This window comes from Colias philodice, chromosome 20, assembly GCF_061535455.1.
Source record: "Colias philodice isolate Cphi_HAF_F1 chromosome 20, ilColPhil1 Martin Lab GWU primary, whole genome shotgun sequence".
NCBI classification, from domain to species: domain Eukaryota; kingdom Metazoa; phylum Arthropoda; class Insecta; order Lepidoptera; family Pieridae; genus Colias; species Colias philodice.
Window position 1 is genome coordinate 3,039,411 of NC_143105.1, and position 16,930 is coordinate 3,056,340.

The 16,930-nt window shown below is 32.4% G+C and overlaps 1 protein-coding gene across 1 annotated transcript in view; it reads right to left on the reverse strand.

Moving 5' to 3' along the window:
- Positions 1–7,180: 7,180 nt before the first annotated feature.
- Positions 7,181–16,930, reverse strand: part of LOC149479328 (atrial natriuretic peptide receptor 3) — a 90,980-nt gene continuing 81,230 nt past the window's right edge. The window contains exons 4-6 of the mRNA XM_089708304.1: positions 10,558–10,741; positions 7,551–7,756; positions 7,181–7,290 (exon numbers count right to left, since the gene is read on the reverse strand). Of these exons, the coding sequence (XP_089564430.1) occupies positions 7,181–7,290; positions 7,551–7,756; positions 10,558–10,741 (500 nt within the window). The remainder of the gene's footprint in view (positions 7,291–7,550; positions 7,757–10,557; positions 10,742–16,930) is intronic.

A 16,930-nucleotide genomic window follows, 5' to 3' on the forward strand; every position in this document is an offset into this window, starting at 1 on the left:
TTGTTCGTTGTAGCGCAATAACAATAAGGGATTTCGAATCACAAAGTAATCGAAGCTACAATAGTATTTAGTTCATTTATAATCTTTATTTAATATTATTTTTGATATTTTTGTATAACATTATTATTTATTAATCCTTGCGTATATTTTCTACCTACCTCCTATTTCTAGTTTATTATATAACCTTCAGTTGGTTGCCTGGAAGAGATCAATCTTTGTGATAAGGTCGCCTTCTGTGCTGTTTTTCTTTTAGAATAAGTTTTGCTTGTATTTTTTGTATTTTGGCAGCACAATAAAGAGTTTAAATAAATAAAATATATAAACTGTATTCTAAGACTACGTATTTTAAAACAAAAACGCTGTCGCCGTCTGTCCATCCCTATGTATGCTTATCTTAGAAACTGAGCAACAGATTTTGATACAGTTTTTTTAATAGATAGAGGAAGGCAAAACGGGCGAAGCCGCGGACGGAAAACTACAAAACTATTAGACAAATATACAATAATTTAATTTATCTATTACTTGCTTTAATTACGGACGACTTTTAAGTACGAGAAGTAGGTAGTTGTTAAACAGTTAATTTTGGAATCAACATAATGTATTTTACATTTATTTTAATTATTCCTAATCAAAATGTTAATCTTTGAATATATTAAAGTTGCGAGTATTTTTAACCCACTGTTTTAAGCAAGGTCATTTCGATTTCATACGCATACATAATATAAAATACAAGTACCTATTTGAAATTGAAATTAGTCATATTTTATAAATATTATTATTATGTATTCTTGATGTTGTAACTTGTAATAATATGTTATATTGTCTTTCTATATAAACTACTAGCTGCGCTTCGCGGTTTCACCTGCGTAGCTCCGCTCCTGTTGGTCTTATCGAGATGATATTACTATATGATATTATTCCTCGATAAATGGGCTATCTAACACCAAAAAAAATCAGACCAGCAGTTCCTGAGATTAGCGCATTCAAACAAACAAACAAACTCTTCAGCTTTACACATGGTTCGCGGCTTAGAAAACAATTTACTTTAATGACTAAAAGCAAAGCAATACATTACCACATATTACTAAGTTATTACATAGAAATTGGAACACCTTTCGTAGTTTCCCGAACTTGTAAGCCAAAAGCTCTATAACTAATCATGATGTACGATGTTTTTCCCCCTGTTTTCAACAATAGTTTCATTATTTGTTGAATGGTGTGTTACTTCGAAAACAAGTCAGGAAAATATTTCGATAAGGGAGTGTTATTCATACCTGCCCCCCTAGACAAGTGGCTTTCTATTAGCGTAAAGTTCAATAGAATAGATTATGAAAGTATGAGATTGACGTAATCAATCGACGTCGTCGTCGTAATCAAACGTCAATCTCATACATTCATTCTATTGAACTTTACGCTAATAGAAAGCCACTTGTCTAGGGGGTCTGGACAGTTCTAAACTGAATGCTTCTACTTGAAATATAAGAAGAAGCATTCAGTTATAAAATAATAAAATGGATTGTGAAACAGAGCTGTTATTGTAGAGACACATATGGATTAAATTTTACGTTAAAGGTACAAATTGCATTCTTGGAATATGTCACAGATCAGTTCTCATGATTATATTATCACCAGAATACGGATGATACCTATTAAAAAAAATTTGTATCTACATATTACTAAAATTTATCAAGTGATTTAAAATTTACATACAAAAAAATTTTCAAATCAAATTCCGTTTTTATGGTATTAATTAATTTACTATTATAATTTTACATAACTCATTTGAATTGTTCAACGTTTCATTTAAGATTCGTTATGTTTTACTTAGTACTATAGCGTTGTATTTTTAGAGGGTTTATAAAACTATAATAACAGTAACGATGATTTCTGCTCTTAATATTGTTCATTTCTTATTTCTTAATATGAAATATTCTATGTTTAGTCAATATTTTGTGTCATTTGTATGTGTTATTGTATGTGAATGTTTTTCTATGTGTATGTAGGTATCTTTGCAATTATAGGTAAACCAGAATCTGATGGCAATTAGGGAAATCAAAATTTTGAGTGTGCAACCCTAGGGAAAATGGACTGAACGATCTTGATACTGCGTATTTTTTATTTTGCCCTCAATATCATTAGTCACATTACACAAGTGGATAATACTGTAATTAATAATGAGATATCCACGTAATATGATGTAGGTACTTATTACATGTATAATATACATATTACTTTTCTAAAGGTAATACATAATATTATGTATTTACACAAACCTATATATTTTCGTTAGTAATATACATTATAAAATTGACTTGTACACCTTGGATTTGACAAATAGCCGAATTGGAAACTCTACAGGTATATATAAGTTTTCATAAAATTTTATTTTAATTAACAAACAATATTATAGTGACCTATATATATATAACATTTTTAATTTAAAGTATCAAAACGGGTAAGTCCACCTTAGCAATAAAATCTTTCACGCGCTTTAAAATTGAAAATTGTGATGTGTTTGACCCTTCTTCATCGAATATTTTTCTATACACATTGTAAACAATACCTCCTGCTTGTGATCGCAGCGGTTTTATCGACATTTCGAAGATTTTGAAGACAAAATCCTAAAAATTAATCATCAACACAAATAATTTGACAACTAATTTGATAGTTGTCAAATAAAGTTGCCACATGAAAATCTATTATTTTTTAAATATAAATATGCCATCAGATTCTGGTAGACCTATAAGTACATTGGCACTGTAGTGCTATGAGGTGAAGAGCATAAGCATAACCAAAACGCATATATATTTATGATAGTATAGTACCTATGTAGTTATTTTATAAATAACAAGACTCGTTCCATTTGTGCCAATCTATTCCTTGTCATGATACTGGGCAAACAACACCACACATCACTTGATATCTATCACACATCACTTAAATTAGAGCATCCGCAACAGAAATGTATAGACTTATAGTGAAATTTATATAATAATAACGTATAATAATAATTTGTATATCAATGGTACTTAGAATGAGTAATTAAATACCTTAAAATCGCTCTGACCGCATTTATACTCAAATGTTAGAAGGTAGTCTTTTTTTCTTTACGAAACGTAGAAGTAGAGTAGTGTAAGTAAAATAATTGTACAAATAATTATTTAATACATGTTTTAGATGAACATCTACATTATTTACGTTGATAATGTAATTGCCTTCACCCTGTCGGTTTCGAATTATCGGAAAAGAAAGTATTCCGTAAGTCAGCCTCCTAAATGTAAAGGTAAATAATAAATGTATTGTTTTTTTCAATAAATGATTTTCAATGATCACTTACAGTGTTTGATGGAATTATATGCTTGTAAATGATTCCACGCGTTCTAAACTAGAAAATGTCAGAGTTTTGAAAGTTCACTTGAAATTTGAAAGCATTAATATTTAAATTATTTAAATAAATGCATAGCGTTAGTTTAGTATTCCAACTGCCATATCTTTCAAAGCAATAACATGCCACATTGGTTTAAAATAAAATTCTCTGCTTTTGCTATTCTGCCAACTATACTTACGAATTCTCCTCTATACTGCAGTAAAATAAATAGCCAAATATGGTTTAAATCTGCTGTTATTTCTTATATTATTTTTTACATTTCTGACAAATTGATTAGCTGTTTTACTTCGATTACTTAAGTTTTCTTTTTCTGTCTTACCATACTTAAGAATAGAGATAGATACAAAATATAGTTATTATTATATGTATATACTAGCAGTGCTCCGCTCCTGTTGGTCTCAGCGAGTTGATATATAGCCTCCCTATATAAATGGGCTATCTAACACCGAAAGAATTTTTCAAATCGGACCAGAAGTTCTTGAGATTAGCGCATACAAATAAACAAACTCTTCAGCTTTATAATATTAAGTATAGATTTTGGATAGATATCCAGACGAGTTATAATCGTTAATACAAGGTTATAGGTTATAAATCAACCAAACTCAATTCGAAAACAAACTGAATATCGATATTGGAAAAACGTCAGCCGCAGGAAAACATCCCAGTGTGTTAAATATTAAGCCTAGACTACACCTTGACGGTGAAAAATTATCTGGAACGTTCCAGACTATTTTGTTATTGGAATCTTCGAGATTAATCTTTGTTGACGTTAAATAAATTAATACACGTATTAGTGTTTTCAGTGTTGATAACAACTATCCTGTGTTAATATAACGAGTTTATAATCTTGTTTTTTAAATGTGTATGCGAGATTATGAGGAAAAATATAATGCAGTAAATCTTGGATATATCTACCTACTATAGATGTCAACTAATTAGGATATAAATATTAAGAACTATCACTTAGGCAATGTGAAAAAGTTTTTAGTGTAATAAATACATATTATTTAACATATAAATAGGTATGTACCTACCTACATATATGTTTTCATGATCTACTCATGTTAATATCATATTCATGCTTATATTATATTACATTATAGTAACTAAAATTATCTGATTGTCTGATTTTTATACCTACTGATTTGAATAGATTTTATAAGTAAAATTTGAAGTATGTGCTGTAGTACGTCTTAGCATGAAGTGAACGTAACAGTTAGACCTTCCGTAGACAAAGATTAACCCCAAAATCATACCGAATTTTCAATTATGCACATAATTAAAATAACTTAAACATATGGGCGGGTCTACACAGAGCGAGCAGCCTCGCGAAGCAGCTCGGTCAGTGTGGAGCTCGAGCGAGGAAAATGGACACATGCACAAAGCAAGCGCTTTCCTCGATCGAGCTACTTCGTGCAGCAATTGCTTCGCGAGGCTGCTCGCTCTGTGTGAACCCGCCTAATGTAATGCGTACTCGAATGAATTTAAGTTTACTGCTCATAAATTATTAACGTTAACTTTAATTGCCAATAACTTATTTAAAAATAGATACATCTTCAATTAATTATATACGTACGAAAAATAATATATTCTACAATAGTGAAAAACAGTTGCAAAATGTAAAATTTGAATATTTTGATGCTAATCTCTAATCCCGTTCCTCCGTATTTATTAGAAATAAATCAGAATAGGCTGGTTTTGAGAATTCCATTCCAAAATATGTATCCAACATAAATCATGTCAAAATTATTTTTAGTAGTTGTATAATTTTTTTGGGTTCCGTAGTAAAAAGTTAAGGTAAATGTAAACTTTATCTTAACGATCAATAAGAGTCAGCCTTTTACATGTTTGATACCAAACGCGTTTAGCTACTATTATGTATTCTGTGACCAAACTGAAATTTGCCTAACTAGAATATGGATGATCTACATCTTGTATTCTTGTATAACCGTACGTAATGTTAATATGAAAGAAATCATTCTAATGCGCCACACCAATTACTGTACGGGATCGACTGCAAATAAAACTTTATAAATTTTTGAATCTTCATTTTTACTATGGGTGTACAAATCATTAGTATCATCCAGGTACCTACTATCTGAATATATATATATTATGGTGATTAAATACATAGTGATCTATCAACGCACAGCCCAAACCACTGGACGGATCGGGTTGAAATTTGGCATGCAGGTAACTGTTAGGACTTAGGACGTAGGCATCCGCGTTTTGATCAATTCTACTCCCAAGGGGAATGGGGATATAATAGGGCATGAAAGTTTGTGTCATGAAAATTTATCTTTTCCACGCAGGCGAAGCTGCAGACAATAGCTAGTATTTTATATAGATACATGGAATGCCTATATTCTATCTATTTACCGTTCCTATACTACGGACCATGCACTGCTAGTTTTTTTCAAAGTTATTTAATTAACATAATTTTGCAAAAACACGAAAGTTAAAAGCTTTTGATAACAAAATAATAATACACAATTGAGGAGTCGTGTAATACATTTTTTATATTCTATAATATTATGTAGGATCAACAAATAATCTGAAACTGGTTATTCTAATCAAAATATCTAATACAGGCAAATCTAAACAGATTATGCACTAAATCTATCATTAATTATTTCATTCAAAAAACTGATGTCATCGCTCCGATAAATTACAATAAAGTAAACAGCGATCTCGGTCGAAGCCATAAACAAAACAAATTAAGAAGGAAATTTTCAGTTCATTTTTGTAGAAAATTAACGTAGGTCTACCTACTTATACTATTGATTTTCTGGCAGAATACTTTGAAACTAAATTTTTTATTTACTTATATAAAAGTATGTAAGTATAATCAATAATTCCAAAAAATAGATTAAAGGTAATTTAGCTCAATCGTTATTCAAAAAATACATTATGAGTTTTGAAATAGATCCTACTCGGTAGTTTATCCAACTACAAAGTAACTAATATTTTGAGTATCTATTATCCAACGTTTTACAGAGAAGTAGCATTAAATTTATTAATAAATTCCACACAGTGAATAGAGGACGAAAATATAACTCCTTGAACTTGTGTTGGCTCCATTTCCTAGATTTACTCTCATTTGTTCCATTTCCCGGAACATTCAATTTATCTTCCGGATAAATAACTCACTTAATTCAAAAGAGTTATAATAAACATTCATAAAGAATTTATAGGAATATTTAGTCCCTCATCCTTTTGAATCAAAATTTAATATTTTGTTTTTAACTCACGATACCCAAAACCGTTTCCATAGCAACAACCACCTACATTTATAAATTTTTTATTGAAGCGATAAGTAGGTAGTCGTTGATTTTATTTTTTTTGATCACGGTGACGCATAGTTAATGATAAAAACATGTTAAAGTACGATACACTGTACATCCTTTGCTGCAACGTATATTTTTACATTTTTGATAAAATATGCCGAAGTAAAATAAAATAAATAAATATTTGTTAGTAACATTCATACCATTTTATACCTACCCACGCAATTAATTAATGCTATCTTACTAACTAATTAACTTTAAAACCATCAACTTAATGCATCCCTTTATTCTCCATATGAGCTAAAATACTTGATGCAAAACGTGCGATATCAAACTTCAAAGTGTAAAGCTAGATACAAAGCGTTTTGTAATATGAATACTGAAACCGCAAACCCGCACCAAAACCGACTTACTAGCGTAGTTATTTCCAACATGGCGCAATAACGTTTCGTTCCACGGTACGTATGCGACTGTAACTCCCTTCCATACACATGCATGCCTTCAATCAGCATGTAATCGTGTATGGTACTAGCCAACAAGTAACCCCCTCTTGAACCGACGTACTCAACAAAGGCTTGTGTTTCGTACAAAAGCGCGGCACGTCTCCAGTCAAATCTGTTGAATGTTAACGCTTTTATTTTAGCGCCATCTATTGATGTAACGGTTAACTACTATGTGGTTTACAACCGCTTTCAAGTTACGAAATATCGTCGCGGCGATATTGTGTTTTTCATGTTATAATCTGGCTTAAATTAAACTCTTAAATGCTTAAATAATTTATATACCTTAAAAATATTAAAACTTACATACCTTTAGACGTTTTAAGTTGCCGTAATTTAACCCGGTACCGAACTAAAACTATTCTATCCACTTACTTGTGTATTTCAATCCGAGGTAAAATTTGAGATTTTCAGTATAATTGAGGCCGCCATCTGACGTCGTATCCCATGGTGTATAAATCATTTCTTCTATTTTCAGAAAGTTCGCGAAGGTTTTCATCATGAGATGGCAGGTGGACTTTCCAGCAACGCTGAGTTGCGCTTCAGGTTCGTTGATGAGGAGGAGTTGCCGCCAGTCGTAACTAGATGGCGCGTAAATAAAAAATGTTAGTGCAATTCACACGTGCAGAAAACCAAACTGTGTAAATAAATGGAACTAGGTACATGTTACTTATAATGTATAATAAATAATATTTAGAGCTACACACGTCATAATCAATTATTTTCTTATATATTTGAATCAATTGTATATATTTTTTATTATTGTTATAGACTAAATAGGTTCCTAGAATATCGTCGTAGACAGCCTACAATCTACATACATATTACCTACTCGTATCATAATAAATTTATTCCTCAGATAGAATGAATCCATACTAATATTATAAATGCGAAAGTAACTCTGTCTGTCTGTCTGTTACTCAATCACGCCTAAACTACTGAACCAATTTGCATGAAATTTGGTATGGAGATATTTTGATACCCGAGAAAGGACATAGGCTACCTTTTATTGCGAAATAAGTACCACGGGCGAAGCCAGGGCGGACCCCTAGTTAATAATAAAGTATGATTCCAGACATTAACAATAGGCACATGCTGCCTTGAGTTATTTAGAGAAAATGCTACCGTTGGAAGGGAAAATTTAATTTGAACACGTTCATTTCATTAATTTTAATTTTTACTCCATTATTCATTCTGGAAAGTTCATTATTTTAATGCTTCGTTGTGTTTTGTTTATTATTAAGCTAGAAGCTTCTTCATTTTTAGCTAAATAATTACCCGCCTTCACTAGATTGGAATCTCTAAACGTAACGTTTCAAATAAGGATAGGTATTTGAACTTTTTTAGTGGGGATGTCTTATCACTTAAGTTATATATTTACATTCACAGAGCATTCGAATTCATGCCTGTTCATAGAGCTTTGCGGCACTAATATAGAGCAGCTATAAACTCATGAAAAAGCTACAGTGAAGAGAGACGCGTGATTGAATCCAGCCTTCTTTATACTTCGTTTTTAGATACTTAGAATCCATACTAATATTATAAATGCGAAAGTAACTCTGTCTGTCTGTCTGTTACTCAATCACGCCTTAACTACTGAACCAATTTTCATGAAATTTGGTATGGAGATATTTTGATACCCGAGAAAGGACATAGGCTACTTTTTATCCCGGAAAAATGACGCAATCCCAGAAATCCCACGAGAACGGGAACTATGCGGGTTTTTCTTTGACTGTATGAAACCTAGTATACTATGAATTAAAACCTACTTAGTATGAAAAAAAGCGCGCATCGGAATATGGTGTATATATTATGCTTTACATTAATTTTAAAGCTAATAATATTTAGTTTTCAGTAGGAAGCTTTTATAGAGAAAGTGTGAAGGCGGAAATAATAACAAATTATGTAGTCTGTACTTACTATATTTATGTTAAGTGTATTTGGTGCAAATGTGCAAAGCAGACTTACCTTTTAACCTTGTTACATAAAAGCAAAATTTCCACACAACCGTAGATATTATAAGAAGTTATGGAACCATAATGTGATTTCCATAACATTTTCCTCGATTATATTGTTTGGTAATAAAATATATATGATGTATAAAAAGTAAGAACCACTATAAAGGCAAAGAAAATAATAATAAAATGACCACCAATGCCAATAACTCACAACAGAGCTTTAAGTTTGAAAGAGCGGCATTTTCAATAAAATAACGAAAAATTCTCCTCTTGATTACGAATGCAAAAGTGGTTTTAATTTAGAAGCAAAATACTTACATTTGTTAGTTCTATTTGTTCTGCCAGTTATGTAGAGATAAGAGAACATACTAGAATTTTATGAGAAACTTTTGAGCAAATTTCATTTATTTTAATCGTAACATTGTTCGTACAAGGATTTTATTAAATTCTCTTTCAATGTAGGTTTATTATTTAATTAAGTTGTATGGCGTATGTAGTCCTTGTAAACGTTTGATTGAGTTTTGATGATCAGTGTTATAAATTGAGATATACTATTTTTAATATTGTTTTAAAATCTGGTTATGACGTTACTAAGTATTTACTGGTATATTAATTACTATAGACTTATTTATTGCAATGACAATAAGCTTTTCGTAATTAAAGTGAAATGATTTTTCATTCTCGAATTTATTCAAGGCATAGTGTGCACAAACACATGAATAACTTAATAGTATATTATCAGAACGTAATATTATGTAATGGTACACGATAATAAATATCAGTACGACTTACAGCATCGTTTATTTCATTTAATAAAATTATGATATTAATACCAAATTAACAATGTCCTTATGTATAACATTTTATACTTTCAAATTTGGATGTGTTAAAGAAGTTTGTATTAAGTTGATTGGAACTTTTAAAAAAGTTATAAACTTCGTCAGGACAATAAAACATGTAGGAGTGAGATATGGGATAGAAATTTATGTTCAAACGACGCGCCTTTGGAAATAAGCCTGTGAAGTTTTTAGTGGGCAATCAATTTTACTTTTATAAAGAGAAAGGTAATATTTTATAAGTTTTCCCAAAGTAAAGTTCTAACATGTTCTCTGAGTTTTTTTTTATAATAAAGATCGGTTTCACAGCTTGCTGTTAGTACGTTATCTAATATTTTTTATTTTATTTTCTTTTATAGATAGGCTAAACAGAACATAATATCCAGAAGCTGTGAAACCGGTCATATTTATTATAAAAACTTACTTACCTTAATTGTTTAGGTTTTTAACGATATTTAGGTTTTACAGCAGAGCCTAGAGGCTAGGCGTTGTCCTGGCACGGCAGCAAAACGCGGGTTCGAATCCCGCCTCGTGGTCGAATTTATTATTTAAAGATTTCTGATTTTTTAGCTTTAAAGTGAAACTTACTGTCTCATAACATCAATGATGAAGTACGCCATATCCTTGAACCCCAAAGGGCTTGTCCTGACCAGCATGTAGTATTCGTCCTTGCAGGATTGTTTGCTTTTCACGAAGTCGAAGGTGAAGCCGCCAGTTGTGAGCACCGGGATACCAGACATGCCCAGGAACTTGGTGATTCTTGCCACGGATGCTGGAAGAAAAAGGTGAATTAGAAATAAAGAATAAATAAAAACTCATGTAATGACTGATCACAGTTTCTTGTAAGAAATTAAAATCAGTGGTTCTTGCTATGGATGCTAAAAATGATATTGTACTACTGTATCAATCCACTTTTCCTCCACGTTTGATATTATGTTAACTTGATTTATATTTATATAAGAATTGAGGTGAAATTGAGTGAAACTATATTATGTGTTTTCAGAAATTCTTCTTTGACCGGCTCTACAGTTGTTATTAAATTGAGTGTAATCTAAAAACAGACAGACTTTTTTGGTCGATATCCACGACGATGATAATAATTTGAAACTTCATTCTATTATTACCACGAGACAACCTAAGCCACAGACAATATAATACTACTACCTAAACTATGAAGTCCCGTGTCCCCAAGTGGGGTAAGGGGCAGATGCATTATGCATACATCTGTTTCACTGATCGATTTTCTTTAGGGACACGTAGGTGATCAGCCTTCTGTGTCGTGCCAGACCGAGACATTTTTTTTCTTCGTCTACACACGGGAATCGAACCCAGGAGCCCTCGGTTCTACGCTCACGCGTCAACCACTGTACCAAGGAGACGGTCTATAGTAATATTAAATATATAGGTCTATAATAAAGCAACCATAGTAATATTTATTTGCCAAAGTTAATTAGACAATGTTTTGAAGGTGTGGGCGTTTGTTGAAGACATCAGGTGATTGTTTGTATTGAAATACACACCCAGCCCTCACGATTGACAGGGATTAGATTGCTAGTTAAATTGTATTAATGTCGTAGTTAGTAAGTAGTTACGACAATTTTTATATCCTTTGTAACTCGACCAAGAATGTACCTATTACGTAATAATTAGTATTATTGTAAAGAAATTTATGCGATCTTAGATCTACATCAGATAGATCTAATAAAAAAATGACCTGCAAAATTTGAAAAGTAGAGAAAATAAAACACAATTTTGAATGATTTGTCTACTGACTATCTACAGGTAAGTCATTCCTACGATATTCGACGAATTTTAAAATCAAGGATTGAAATATCAAGCCTATAGTATATTATGAAAGTTATGTTGTGGTTATGTGAAATAACTATCGTGCTGTAAATTCATGAGCTTAATATACCTATTTTAAATTATTGTTATAACTTGTGTAGGCTGTTTTGAATCAGTTCATATCAAAGTTTATACGTAATTCATGTTTGAATTAATTACGTATAAACTTGTATTACTAGACAGAAGTCAGAATTACATTAGCTATTCAAGAAATGAAATATACTTTATTGTAATACATAAATTATTAATACAATTATTAAGATACCTATATCTTTAATTTACTTATTAGGTATATTATAAGTGGTAAGTAACTGCCTACTGAGCCGACGGTCCCGGGTTCGATCCCCGGTCAGGGCAAATATTTGTGTGATGAACTCAATTATTTGTTCTTGGGTCTGGGTGTTTATCTATATATGTATTTATTAAATATTATATTTATCATCGCCTAGTACCCACAACACAAGCCTTAATTGAGCTTACTGTGGGACTAGGTCGATTTGTGTAATAATGTCCTATAATATTTATTTATTTATTTATTATGTTATCATTTCACCATGCCAATCCGACAGAGAGAATAAAACTTATGGTGGTAGTTAGTTACTTAAAGTTAATTTTTCAACAAATTAGACAAATGTTAACTAACGAAATTTTTTCGAACTTCCGTCCTTATTGCACATTAAAAAAAATGTTTAATTAAACACTTGACCGTAATTTGAAGCTTACTTATTGAGAAGGCACCTAGCTTTTTCCGCCTATTTTTCCCTCTCTTTCCGTTGTATATATGCTATCTCTCTCGCACACCTCTCCACCAGGTGGCGGGGCGCACGATAATGTTCAGGCGCTGGATGTTTTTCATTGGCGTCTAGCTTCCGCCGCGAGAAGGTTGTCTACAAGACTACAACCTTGGTGCTATTAAGTATTAAGTATTGCTTAAAGCAAGTGCTAAAAGTGTTAAAAAGTGTATCGCGTCGGATCGGTACAGTGAGTTATTTTTACATCTATTCTAATAATATTTTACTTAAAAATGAGTAAAAATCTTTAAAGTCAACGGTATAATCGTTGGACTTTATTTAAAATGCAGAGGTTTTTAATGAATCCTTCAGCAATAGTTTATTTTTCAATATGCTTAAATACTTAATAGCATGAATAAAGATATTTAAAATTAACGATACAACCGTTACATTTTACTTGAAATAGTAACTTTTCTTTTGAAATATTTCATTATGCAATATGTACTAATTAATATTTGAATTTTTAATACTGTGAGTAAAGCTATTTTAACGGTGTTACCGTTCGGCTTTACTCGAATCGTTAATATTACTTTTGTGATTATTTGATATTACTAGATAATATATCAAATACCCTCTCTTGTATATAGATATTTTTAATATTTTATTTCATTTTTAATAATGTGTTTTTATTACAAGGTTACAAGTGAATTTTTCGTAGAAAAATTACAATTAATACTTAGTATGGATATGAGCCAACTCAAAGCTTTACAGGCATACAATCCATTGCTACGACTTTATTACATTGTCGTTATCGCTAGGAACGGTTCGGAATTCCAATCATAGTTTATTACTAAAAAATATCGAACGAGATGAGTCAGCTCCAAGAAGTCACGACATGTCGGAACATGTTGTGATATTATTTTATAAATCGTACGGGAGTTACCGCTCAACTGAATAATGATGGAATTCGCTCATGTATAGTAGATACGTACCATGAATCTACCACACATTCAAAACTATCCGTAGTCTATACGTGTCCTTTTATGAGTATTATTCTGATCCGTTTTTATGTGAAAATAGACATATTACACACGGCTAATTTGATTTGTTAAAACGAGTAAGTACCAAAATTTTACAATTAAATTCTTTGGTTTACTGAACTTGTGCTGAAAGGGTTATCGTATAATAATTATCGATATACCTTAATATAAATTAGATTTAGATACATTTATTTCAAAGGATTTACTCACTTCTAACGTTTTAGAATAATATTCTAATACGTTCAAAGAATTTACTCACTTCTAACGTTTTAGAATAATATTATAAACTTGTACACCTTGACAAATAGTAAAAAATTGCGGGTGAGTGGAGATTATTTTGTGCAATTAAATATAACGTCCTACGACGGTATGGTTGCGTTCGTAAGGAATGTTAACGGATATAAAGCAACTAAATGTTACATCGATTGCATGAACAAAAATAAATATGAAGTTCATTTTAAAATTTAGTGAATTGATTTGAATTATGAATTTATTAAATAGTTACTTAGTCCTTTTTTATATAAACATAATAATTAATTACCATTGTCAAATCAATTCTTATTAATTCATCCTGGACAGTTGTCGCTAACATTGGAAAATAAGTTAAAGGACCTTGTTAATTGCTATATTATTTAAATGATTATTTACTGCTAATTTTATATTAGCACTAAGGTGTATTCTTGCTCGAAGCAGAATACATAAATGTGGCCACTACTCGCAGGGGTTAGCCAGGTCAAATCCACCCTCGCAGGGTGTCTCTTAAGCATTTTTTGGCAGGCCCTACTTATTTCTAGTTACAAACATCCCTCGCGCAGCTGTCGCTCGCAGGGAAATGGTGCAAATATATATATCGGCCCTCGCGGGGCTTTGATTACAACCGTCCCTCACGGAAAAGATGGTGCAAATATATATCAGCCCTCGCGGGGCTTTGATTACAACCGTCCCTCATGGAGAAATGGTGCAAATATATATCAGCTCTCGCGGGGCTTTGATTACAACAGTACCTCACGGAGACATGGTGCAAATATATATCAGCCCTCGCGGGGCTTTGATAACAACCGTCCCCACGGGGAAATGGTACAAATATATATCAGCCCTCGCGGGGCTTTGATGGCGATTGGTGCAAATATACAAAGGATTGATCATTAAAATGATCATAGATATTTGCTTTCGTCAACGAGGACCCACGAAAGAAGTTTTGGATATGACCGTATCGGATCTTCACTCTTCTAAGGTAGGTAGAAAAAGGTTTTGAAATCTACTTCACAGTGGGCAGTATAGTAGTATGACCTAATAAATACAATAAAGGTTAGAGACGTCAAATAATGGGCGCATGAAATTGATACTTCGTATCCTAAAAGTTTACGCTTCAGGAATCAGGAAACCACCATTGGTTTACCAATTATGGAAATTGGAATTGAACAAATCGTATTTACCAATGCAAAGCCTATTCACAACAAAGGAAGGCGAGTCGAGATCAAATATCATCTCGCAGATGATTTGTGGCGGTGGTTTCGAGGATTTTCACCAAGCCTTGTGTCAACGGTATGTTTGGTATCGTAATTCAATGGCACTAGCCGACCAATTTTCATATAAAAATATCGGAAGAGATTTTTTAATCGCAAAGCGATTGAATGTAACAAATGCCGATTGATTACGTATAGTTGACCTCTCATAGGCCTATTTTAGTTGCCCGGTCTTGTAGGCAATTTATTTGACTCGTTTTTCAACCCATTTGACCTCATTATTGCACCCATGAGATTTTTCTTCAGGGCTCAAACAATAAATCGCTGAGGGATTAGGATAATCGTTTGTTAGACAAGTTTCTTGTCATCCCACCAGGATTATTATATTGTATAATAAAGTTATATACAACTATTAACGTAAAACATTTAAGTACTCAACGAATGCTGAGAATACTGACTGTTGAGTTACATAGGATAGAGGATAAATAACGGAAAGTCAATCTTTCCAAACAAAAGCCTCTTATTATTAGATATTACTTGGAACCCCTACCCTTAACGAGAAAGCTCTGCCAAACGACTTCTCATTTCTTTGCTTTGAGGGGGGGGGGGGGGGCAATAAATGAAATGCAGTACAGACTATATGGCTTTTAAAATATAAGTCTGGTAAGCGAACTAAACTTTGCTGGTTTAGTTCTTGCTATATCGCTATCCGTGCCTGCTTCTCGTGTTTACGGGTGAATTAAGTTTTTCAATAGTCATAAATGCAATGCTATACAGAGGATATACTGCATTTAAAACATGTAAGCGAACTAAACTTTGCTAGTTTAGTTCTTGCTATATCGCTGTCCGTGGCTGCCTCGCGTGTTTACGGATGATTACTTTTAATGTCCTGTCTTCGCATCCACAGCTAACTGTCCTATACTGTCATAATCTTAACACAGATTCATTCGACATAGCTCCCCACGAGCTCAGTTCTTCATTTTTGCACTCGTGGACAACACAAGAGCAATGCCTCCATTGGTAGCAGTTACAATCAAGGGCTAGCAAGGTAGGCTAGCCATATTACGAATGTTGGAACAACCGACTATATTTAGGGCAATTTTCTTTGTCCAGTGTAATGTTTAGACTGTCGTAGCATTCCTACAGAACAAAGATGGGATCAGATCTGCATCCATAATGAAGTTAATCGAAAGGAGATACTTTCAGACGACGATAGTATTCAAAATCCACCATATTCCTGAACATAATAATGCATAGTTAAGCTTATAATCTCTCTTGCCATTATCCTGCAGCAGAATTCCTTGGCGATAATTTGTTCTCGTTAGAACGAGCGAGGTTGTTACGATAATATGAGAAATCCTGTCAGTTAGAGACTTGAACGACGCGATAGAGTACCGCTATTTCAGTAGTAATAGCACCTAGAAGGGTGAAGGTATTCTGGAAAGCGGAACTGAAGGCCCGGTCAGCAGCACCAGCCACCTAATAGACAGTGTTCAGTGCTGCACCACTATAATCTGCAAAATGACTCTGACGGTATGAAAATGTGGAGTACATTTTCAAAATATCAAATGATATAGTTGGAATAAAAATCCTATTTGCCTCCGTCTTCCCAAAAGACATACGGAGTAGCTAGTAGTAGTTGGTTGAATTATAATAAGTACCTATAGTTAAAATCCTTTGTTACTGACTGGATAAATTTGGCTTTTTTCCTATGTGACGTTCATATAGCTGTTGACTGCCTAGTGTTATGCACAAACACTATTATTATAAATAAGTCACGTTATGTAGTCACGATATTTCGGTATATAAGTTCTGATGTAAATCATAATTATATCTCAAAACCGAATTGATTAAAAGTAACGTACTTGGCTGTAGTAAT